This window comes from Egretta garzetta, unplaced genomic scaffold (assembly GCF_000687185.1).
Source record: "Egretta garzetta isolate BGI_Z169 unplaced genomic scaffold, ASM68718v1 scaffold96, whole genome shotgun sequence".
NCBI lineage: Eukaryota > Metazoa > Chordata > Aves > Pelecaniformes > Ardeidae > Egretta > Egretta garzetta.
Genome location: NW_009259965.1, coordinates 1,430,777 through 1,441,840, shown reverse-complemented (window position 1 = coordinate 1,441,840; position 11,064 = coordinate 1,430,777). Strand labels below are relative to the sequence as shown.

At 41.7% G+C, this 11,064-nt stretch overlaps 1 protein-coding gene across 1 annotated transcript in view; it reads left to right on the top strand.

Annotated features, from left to right (window-relative positions):
- The window catches only part of CPNE4 (copine 4), a 190,139-nt gene that overhangs the window by 165,899 nt on the left and 13,176 nt on the right, over nt 1-11,064 (top strand). The window contains exon 12 of the mRNA XM_009640179.2: nt 9,682-9,733. Within this exon, the coding sequence (XP_009638474.1) occupies nt 9,682-9,733 (52 nt within the window). The remainder of the gene's footprint in view (nt 1-9,681; nt 9,734-11,064) is intronic.

Below are 11,064 nucleotides of genomic sequence, written 5' to 3'. Positions count from 1 at the left end.
GTTCAGCGGGCGACCTACTGTCTATGCTTTATGATGAAGAGATTGAACGCCTTCCTGAAAATAAAGACCTTAGAAGAGTTTTGCTTTGTGGCAAATTTCTGTGTCACAGCGAACATCTTCAGTACCAGGAAGAGAAATATAAGAGCGTGTATCCATGCTAGAGCGGAGTCGTATTTATGAACAAAACGAAACGAGAGTGATCCACAGTGGTGATGCAGCTGTGAGCTGTGAGCTGTGAAGTCTGGTAGGGCTGGAATGAAGACAGTGGAGTAAAAGAAGGAGCATCCAACAGAGAAAGCATAGACATAGGCCAAAGTTCAAATCCTGTGTTGCATGTGCAGAGGTAGCGTGGGCAGAAGAGTAGTTCTGCACAAATAAGTAACCAAAAACTAGCTCGGGATTCTGCAACTCAGATACTATCTGGGAGAGAGCAGCACTGGACTTCTGATCATGCAGACTTCATCCAGTGTCCTCATCTCCCTGGCTCTGGGTTGTGTCTCTCAGCTGTGGCTGTGGGAGGGAGGTGAGCGCTGGCCAGAGAGGGATTGTGTGTCACTCAGCATTATAAAGCATGGATCAGCAGATGAAAAAAATGTATCAGTGTGTTCCTCACGGCTTGTAGGTTTGATACCTGAGTAAGAATAACAGTAGTAACGTACAGCAAATTTGTTAAGTGTCTTGCGCATGGGTCTCTAACATAAGTCCATGTATGTCTTAACAACATTGGCTTCTAAGCTAAAAAGCGCTGTTATAAAAAAGCGGACTGTGCCTGACAAGGTATTTTGCAGTGCTCTGTTCCTGAAAAGTAATACCAGTGTTAATGCTTTCCAAATTCAGAGATGGCTTCCAGAACTTTGATACAGATTTTAATGTGGTAACTGCACACAGAACATCTGTGTCTGTTGCATATCTGTTCCAACTGCAGCAGCTGACAACCATCTCTGCTATATCAGGGGGAGTGTTCTGGAGAATAAACATACTGAGCAGCCTCCACCACCAGACACATTAGTGAACCACAGTGACTACTTCTCAAATGTCCATCCCCCTTTCCCTTTGCCATGATTGTGTGCCTCCCTACCCATGGCTATATAGCAGCATTGACTGGGTGAGTTGATCACAACCAGATTGCTCTTTCAAACCCAGTACTGGCCATCACTGACCATGCCATGTACTATTGTGATTGTCCTAAACAAAGGTACCAGCCTGGTGTGCCAGGAGCTGGTTGGTCCATCATCTGTGAGCTGACCATCAGTGCATGGGGGAAAACTTAGAATTCCTTCATCTGCAGAGAGCCACACCTGTCTAAGGACTGCTTGAAGGAAGATGTTACTGTGCCAGCTGAAGTCTTTCCAGTGGTTTGCTGGCGATGGCAGTAGAGCAAAATTCACGGTACAAGACTGCTTCTTTCTCAGCCAAAATAATCAGCTGGTGGCATTGATGCCTCAGGTCAGATGAGCATAGTGGCAACATACCTGTTTTGTTAGTCCCAAGCAACAGCCTCTTCACCTGATTGTGAGAGTATATCTCAGGTGTCAGCTGAAAAACACATGTCTTGCCAGAAAGTGACTTCAGGAAAACTTTGCAACCAGATATTCCTACAATCACCAACACCAATTGATTTTCTGCTTTGGCAGAACTCGTATTTGGATAATTTCTTGACCAGTACTCTTACACAAGTCAGAGGCTTGCATTGAATTTAAGAGCTCGTGCATGGATGAAGGGTCTTGCCCAATAGCATGAGCTGCCCTGAAGCATCTGTATGTTACTAACCTCTCAAAGCAAGAAAAAGGAAAGAATTAGGACCTTCAGATTTTGAGAAGTTCAGTAAAAGTAAGGGTAAACTTAAGAAGATGGGGCTACTTGCTTGTGGATTACATATGTATGAGTAAACAAAACAAGCCCCAAAGTAAATGGAGATGCAAGTAAGAGCCACAACAACACTTTAATCTCCACTGTGAAAATTTGTGCCAGAAAATGACAAAGGTGAAATGACATGGCATCAGCTTACCAATGTAATAAAAGAGAGGAAGAGAAGAGTCCCGTTGCGGGGTAGACTAGCCTTTCTGTGCAACAGATGGGGACAAATAATTAGCTTGGTGTCTATCATGGGCACATCCAACTGGAACTGGATTGGGAATTAACAGTCATCTGTGCTATTGTTCAGTCCCTCCCTGTGATACTCTACACAGTCCATACAAGTATCTGTCTTCTTAAAATAAACCGTGTCAACACTTTTGAGTCTCTGCTTGGCTTTGACTGCACTTCTAAGTTGAAAGATACAGCATCCAAGAGAGTGAAGAGTCAGCCTCATCATGATGTATTAATAAGTCAAGACCAATAAACCTGAAAATCCTTCTGTAATTTAGTCAACACTGGTATCATAAAGTTAACTTAAAGCCAACAATGATTAATGTTCAATGTGGAACATAGCCAAGATGCATAGGAAACAGTGAAGAAACTGATAATCATTAAAAGTAATAAAGACTGTAGAAAAAAAGTGCTCCCAATTTTTCTCCCTTAACTTCTGCTGCTGCAAAAATACAGCAACACTATAGACAGCACAGCAACACTGCAGATCTCACGCTATTCAAATGTTCTTTTGATCCTTTCAGTCAAAGGTATTGCAAGTCATACATATCTTTTGTTTTATTAAAGGACAGCAGTGTCATAACTGTAATAAGTCTCATCTTCAAATTCAGGTTGAATCATTATGAGGACTTCTAAGTTCTGACCCCATCATGTGGATGAATCGGCTTTTCATTTTAATTCAGAGTGTCTGCTTTCGCGTCTTCAGTCCTAATGAGATGATCTAACCCGCTCATAGCACATTGGTCTCTGCACACCAGCAGCTGCTCTTTTATTTCTTCCAGTAGACAACAAATTGCTAGGGCTGTGGAAGAAATGACTCCCACTGCCAAGGGTTTCTAAGTAACCATGAGAGTCTCCACACAACTAAAATAACATAGCTTCCTTGAAGGTCTAAATGAAAGCTGACCGACGTACGCATGGCAATAACACAGTGAGGGAAGGCCATAAGTAAGCAGCCTGATAAAAACAGTAGGCAAAGGAAGTGGATCCAGTGGCGCCAGCTCTAATTTATATCATGCTCAGTCACAAGCTGTAGGAAAAATGAGGCCTGTAACTCACTATTCAGCATGAATCGATGGTAACAAGTCTCCACTTAATGATAGTTGCTATTTAGGACCAGCTGATGGCTACTGCTTTCAGGCTGGCTATAAGCTCTAAATTTTTTTGCCAAGGATTCCTTGGTGCACTAGACTGCATGGGAGAAAGGTGTCCATGTGGGGTGCTACACCAAACCAGTGCCTTGGTATCATACTGACTTGAGCTCCTGCCCGTAGCCTGGAATGGGTGCTGGAGGGCACCCCTGTCCGTTTAGTGAGATTCCAGCATCCTCACATCTTCCTACATGCTACAAGAAAATAAATGTTTGCTATGCCAACTATTATTCCCCATGGAAAAATACACCCCCAATTTTACATTAGCGCTTCAGAACAATGTCAGTATCCACCTCTGCAGGCTCTTCATTAATCTCTTGAGGGTGAACCCCTTTAAAAACATGTTTTTATATACACTTTCTGCAGAATTTCCATTTCAAGAGCACACCGCTATGTTACGCTGACTTTATTTTCCCTCATTTCAGTTCCAAATGAAACACTTTGGCTGTTAGCAGAAAAAACAGCACTTTCTTAGAGGCATAAGGAATCTGTGGGAGTGAAGGAAGCAAGACATGCCATATATAACACTCCTCATCAGTCACTCTAGAAATCTTTCATCCAATATTTGGCAATATGATCTTTTTTTTTCCCCACGGCCTGACAAATACTTCACCCTGCTCCTTGACCTAAGTAAACCCCTGACAGTGTATTCTCCACTTGAGTTTCTAACACATGAAACTTGCAGAACATGCCAGTTATTCCACAGCAGTGTCTCCAACCCATCACTTTTTCTTTTTTTTTTTTTTGCAACAAGAAGAAATGTCTCAAAGGTCTGATGTAAAGTGAAGAGCTGGCAGATGATATGGACTCAGACACTGCTGCAATAGGTCTCAGTGAAGAGGAGGAAAGCAAGCTGAACCACACACACTAATTTCTTACCAGACAGAGCTCAAAGGAGCTGAAAAACCACACAGCAGCACAAAACTAGTATTCAAATGAAAAGAAAGTTAGAATCGTGTCAGCCCCATGACAGGTGTATTGTCAATAATGAAGTGTTCTTTCCTAAAGAAGACTTGCAGGCTGACACCTGAACAGGTACGAAACAACTTGGAGTCTGTTCTAAGACAGTCCTGGTTATTTCTGCATTTTTAATGAAAGCTTCATTCACTGCTTATGCTGGGAAGAGTTGCTGGAGAGAACCTCGCTGCAGTTACAGAAACAGTACAGCATCTTTATGACCCTAACCAGCATTGCCTGGTGTGCTGGACAGGTAAGGGACTTTAAAAGTGCTGCGGTCTTTGTGGTTCCCATACTCTGCAGGAATTTGAGGGCAAAAATATATGCAAACCCAACAAAAAAAACCAACTCAGACTTAGGGAAAAAACCAGAATTTGTCACCTTACCCACACAACCTGGATTTAGACATGGAAACTGGGCAGCATGCTCAAAAATTAAGTACAAAGGAAAATAAATGGCCAAGCTTTGCCAAGCAGAAATGTCTACAATGTGGTCTTAGCAAGAGACGCAAGCTGTCCAGCTCCCAAACTATTTGATTAATGAGCATTCTGAAAATAATAGCTTTTGAGCAATGGTTTCTTAAATTTGTTAGTGCCTTAAGCTTTTGCAAAACATGCAGGCATTCCATATTTAATTTTCAGACTGGCAGTGGCTTAATAGTGTTCAATTTTTTCACAGATAAGTGCTCAACATTGTGCATCTCAGCATTTACGCTTGTATGCATCTATTGTTCATGGACTTCTGACATCTCTATTTAAATTAGTAAGAAAGCATTCCTAAACATGGCTGAATTTGTCAGATTGTTTGTCAAGTAGTCCCAGTACCATCAGCATAGAGGCTTCTGGAAAACTGGAGCTATCTTGGAGAGGGAGGTTAATTTAAATGAGGTCAACAATCTAGAGAGGGAAAAAAAAATTTACTGATTTTCAGGATGGAGGCATTCATACTCAGCATTTGAAAAATAAATTAAAAACATGGTTTCTGAGTCAAAGCAGCTTTTTACTTAAAAAATGGAAGTTCCATTAGAGTAAAAGGGGTTTTAAAAAATGTGGAGGCCAAAATAGAATAACATGTTTTGATGCAACTTAAATAAAATGCCTTTATGTAGTCCAGAAGCTTTCCAGAAATTTGCTTTATGATTCTGTAGGGTTTTATTATTTGTCAGATTCCAAGGTAGGGGTTTTGTTTGTGTTTTGATGTTTCCATCTAAGTCCAGAAGACTTTTTTTTTAAAGAAATTTCCAAAATTCTCATGAATTAGGAAATTCTCCTTTCCTTTCAGCCTTAATTAGACACCTATTTAGCAAGGGCCATGCTATGAGGATGAATTTCATTACATCCCAATATGTAAGTTATCTGCTACATTAAATCAAGGTGACGTCTCTACTGAACGGATCATAAGCATGTGGAAGCATCTGGAAGTATGGTTATGATTCTTGCAGGAGTCTCACAGGCACCATCACATTGATGGGCAACTGCCTTTCTGTATGCAGGTGCTTGTCACTGGGTATGCACAGGCAATGCAGGCACTGTGCACTGCCAAAAAAAGTAATCTGCCTTAGCAAAAATATTTTAGACTGCTTATTTAGTTGATGTATCCTCAGAAATGCTGTTGTCATAATCTACATTGTGATGTACGGTAGAGCTACTTATTTTGCTTGTTAAAAACCTGAAGAAATTACCTGAGAAATAGTATGTTCCTGGTGCAAGAAGTTCCTGGACAGCTGTGTTTCAATAACCCCACATCCGTGATGGTATCTGCTAAATAATTTATCTAGATTCCTGCAGAGGGAAAAAAATAATACACAGCTGTGTGTGAGTAAATGTCCTTAGTTAGAGGCTTTGAGTAGCGTTTTGTGCAGCAATGCAGGTAATGCCAGGCTGATCATGTGTAATCACCTCTGCACTCCAGAATTTCCCTCTCCTTTCCTTTTATGGATTGATTTTATGGATTGAAGTGAAGAGAGAGGAGGAGGGCTAAGCAGAGGGTCAGCTACATACTCAAAACTAAATCCAGGGTCCGTGACACAGTCACGGTTCTGTGAGGACATTCCTTATTGTGAGGATGGTTTCCACCACAAACCACGGTCTGCAGTTCTTTGCAAAAAGTTCTCTGTGCCGGGTACTAATGTAAAGCAGTTATTCTGTGTTTGCATGGCTTGACATATTGCAGAATTTCCTGACTGTTAGGAAATGTTTGTCATACAAACCACGCATGGATTATATAAACATGCTTGCTTCTGAACAGCCAAGGGTCTTGTTTCCCCTGAGGATTTCCCAGTCTTCAGCATCTTAGACGTTCACAATTTTGCCTCCTTTTCCCCATTAGTTTATCAGTTCTGGGAGTGCACAAGGGCTGTGTCTTTCAATATCAGAAAGATGCCATTTAGTATACCAGCTTTTGGTCCTCTGTCATCAGCATAGTTTGCCTTTCAGTCACAAAAGCCGTTGCATTTAATTAAAAAAAAAAAAAAAAAAAAAAGGAGGGAGGCTCATAAACTTGCACTTTGAAAACAAAAGCATTGAATGTTTGATACAAACCACCTTTTGGCATGGGTGGGCTTTACCTGGAGCCCTCTCAGGTTCAGTAAGGCTTTCAGTACATGTCATGTGCCTGAAGTCTCTGCTGGCTTTGGACCCTCTTGAATTCTGGCCACCACAGGGGAGACAGCATAGGGGCAGATTGAAGCACAGCTGGTTTTACTTACCTGAGTGGAGAATGAGTTCTGAGTATTTGGAGAAAGTCTGCTTTAAAAATAGATGCTGTTGGCTTCCCTCGGGTGATGGTTTCCTCTTTGTGAGCCATCACTGAGGTGCTCAGAGAACTTCTCTCCTTCTCATTATACTTAAACCTTGTTTAAATTGTGATATATTATTCAGAGAGCATAGGAAACAACCCAATACTTCTGCATGTTTGTTGTGTTTCCTGTTTTGCCTTCAGGATACATTTTAACACCGTTCTTGGTGAATCAGGATGACAGTGTATGAGGGACTTGCTTTGGAAGGATAGCAGCCATTGCTCAGGCAGCAGGATTTGTTGGATCATTGTGCACACTGACTAGACTTGGGCTTTCCTTACTGGCCTGAACCGTTGTCTACATTTTTCTTAAATAATAGCCTGGGTGCCGTATCTCTGAACCAGATAAATTGTTTACATAGTGTGATCCCGAAAGAGGTATAGCAACAAAAGCATCCAGCCCATGCTTGCATGTGAGATTAAAGTACTGTATTCATAGCTCTGGAAAAGAATTGTGATACTCTTTTAGCTATAATTTCAAATGCATTTGGAATAAAGAAATAAAATCACTGAAGAGGCACAGTGTTGGAAGAATCAGCCTGCAATACATAAACATGCATCGCCATCCTTCTTGCTCTTGAGATGCAGTTAGTACAAAACACAGAAAGCCTAAAGGAAGAAGAAAGGCTATTGAACAACAAAAAAATCGTCAGTGAAAGCACGTAACTGTTCTTGACAGCTGCAATTACCTTTGGCCTGCAGCTGGTCACGAGACTGGCAGGTACCAGCTGGGCAAAGCGTGCCAGGAGACGCGCAGAGCAGCCGGACAGAAGGGCTCTGGAGCACCTCTGAAGCGTATCTGACAGCCCTGCTCTTCTGTGCCTGCTCAGCAAGGAACATGCGTCGTGACTTTCTGCATTACCTTCTGTGGCCGAGTAGGGCAGCCTGAATGGCCCACGTAAAACCCTGTGTAAGAGGCAACTGATGCTTGGTGCAGACATAGCAAAGTCCTGGCTGGGCTGAGCTGGCTGCGGATTCTTCACTGAGTTTTTGTTTCAGTCCTTTCCCATCATGGTAGAAGTCCTGCTTTATTTAGCCTCTTAATAAGTAATGGTAGGCATCACTCTGGTGAGCAAGGCCAGCATATGATGGGGAAATTAGATTTCTCTGTGAGAAGCTCTCTTTGGCAGTAATTAGCCAACTTATACCACGTTGCTTTACAGAAGCTTCTCTATAATCACATATTTGATCTATTGGTCTGTTAGTCGTAGACCAATTTCTGTGCTGTGCTGTGAAGTCATCTAAATTAGCAAATAAACCAGCCATATCCAACAAACAAATCTCTTTCTGCAAATAATCCAGGTTCCATTGCACAGGGAGTAAACAGGTTGCTTTCCATATGCCTAGGGCTGTTGGCATTTCTGAAGGTTCCCCAGAGATCTATAAAGTCTCAAAGATGTGTAATTGGAGTTTGCTATATAAATGCCTTCATGTATCTGGGATGATATACCTAAATTCAACATTAAATTTTGCAAGTCTCCTGCTTAACTCTCGGCCATATCCACTTTTTGCAAACCAATATAACTTTTTCTTTATCTATCTATCTATCTATCTATCTATCTATCTATTTATATGTTGTGCAATACAAGACAAAAGTTGGGCTTCATTCAAGACAATTGAAGACAATCAAGAGAATTAAGAGACTGAGCTCCAGAGCTGAAGAAATTAAAAGGAATCAAGGTTTCTCAGTGATCAAAGAAAGGAGCAAAAAGGAACCTGGAAAAAAAATGCAGGCAAGAACAAACCTTAAAAGCACAAAAGGGCACCTGAAGAAAGTTTCAGGCCCAACAGGTTTGTGCTGTGGATGCAGATGTCTGTGTGACAGACAGACAGAGGAAGCCTGGAACCTTAGACTTACATTGCCTTGCGCTATTTGCGCATACAGAAGTCTTGTATTATTTTCCCAAGCCACTAAAGATACAATACATCGTTTTACTAGAAAATCAGCAACTTTTTCATATTCACAATCATTTCTCTTAGAAAATAGCTCTGAGGTATTTTATTACCAACAGATTGAGAGAGAGACAGACCGGCAGAATGGGATATTCACTAAATTTGAGAGAAAAACAAGTCTTCACATTTCTTCTTATTAATTTCCCCCAGCCTAATCCAATTTCTTAACCAGGTTAGGCTCCTTACATTTCTTACATTATTATTTCACCGTGGGTCTGGATGACTTCCTTGATCTCTTTGGGGAATAAATTATTTTCCCAGTAATCCCATGGCCTTCAGATGAGGAACCATTCACCCACAGGAGTGCAGTATTCAGTAGGGGGCTGAGCTTGTGCTGTCAGCGCTGTATCACAGCCCTTCTCTCACCTGCAATCTAAGATGCTGAGCTAGGGAGAGCTGGCATTTAAATCTTCTCAGCGATAGATCCCTCTTCTGCGGCTGGCATTGATAGCCCAATCCTGACACCATATTTATGTGATTTCTCATGTACTTTGGTGGGTTTTCTTCATGCTAATTTGTCTTGGTTTTGTTGTTGTTATTGACAAGTTTGATTCCAGTTTTGTTACTTTGTTTCTGCAGGGAGTTCCAGCTGGGACTGTATTTCACACTTAATGGCTGAAAGCTTGAAAGGTCTCTGGTTTAACAGAGAAATAATGTAAAGGGTGTTTAACCGCAAGTCCTCTTGGAATAATTTTTCTGACTACAGTGTTCTTCTCTTCTTTCCATTTATCTGCAGGTGTCTCATGATTTTGCCATCAATTTCAATGAAGACAACCCAGAATGTGCAGGTAACACTCACATTAGGACAGGCTGCCGTACTTCTGCTGTGTGCAAAATGTGCTTGTATTTTTTATTGTATCCTGAATAGTTTAAAGTGTTTTTTTAAAGAAAGCAGCCAAGAGTTTCAAAACCTGACAGACTCCAAGCCATCAGGCTTAGCTTTAGAAACCTTAGAAAGTGCCACATTTCCTGAAAAATAGGTCCCTTTGAAAGTAGATCCATGTTGGACATTCAGCTCTTGAACTTTGCCAAATCACTAGCATTTCTGAAAACTAAAGCTGTGTCTTCTAGATTAATTCCAGACCTTCAGCTACAGCAACATCACAGCTTATGCAGCTAAGAAGGGCAGGAGATGCAAAAGCCAGCTATGCACCTCTGATCAAAGACTCCCTCAGTGTAAAGCCAGTTCTTTGGCCAGACCAATAGCACCAGTAGCCTGCTGCCAGTCAGCCCAACGATGTCCAGCACCAAAGGGTCAGGGCAGCAGCTGAGGACTGCTGTAATAGAAGGAAGCATGCTTTCATGGTTACGCTGGTCTCTTCTTTCAGGTAACGGGAGATAGGACAAGGGGAAATGGCCTCAAGTGCACCAGGGCAGGTTTAGGTTGGACATTAGGAAAAACTTTTTCACCGAAAGGGTTGTCAAGCATTGGAACAGGCTGCTCAGGGAAGTGGTCGAGTCCCCATCCCTGGAGGTATTTAAAAGCCGGGCAGAGAGGTGCTTAGGGACATGGTTTAGTGGTGGGATGGCAGGGTTAGGTTAATGGTTGGACTTGATGATCTTCAAGGTCTTTTCCAACCTAGATGATTCTATGATTTATGACAGCGAATGCAGCAAGAGGATGTTTTAATACAGCATAAGATACTGATGTGTTTTAGCAACAGTCATTAATCCTCGGTAATCAGAGGCCAGGTTCATGTAGCAGATTTTGCTGTGTGCCTTGTATTTGTAAGTGAGGTCTGCAGTGACTGATGCTGTCTTTCTACAATCTCTTGCCACAATTCACACATATTGTGAAAGATGACAATAACAGGACAATAATTTCTAAACAGCCCAACAAGTAATCCCAGACCAACACTTCCTTTGAGACTCTTGGTCAGATGATTATTGCTGTCTAAAATCCACAGGTTGTTATTCTTCTTTATCCTTCTGCTCTCTTCCAAACACTGAAATGGGTGTTTCAAAATGTTCTTCCTGTTCAAATTTTCTAGCTGCTCCTTTCAGCCCTTCTCAGGCTTATTAGTTCAGGCATGCTCAGCAGAATATGTTCAGGATGAGAACTAAAATGCCAAGAAATGAAGTGAGGAGAAGAAGAGAGGACAAGCAATTCAAGGGAAAG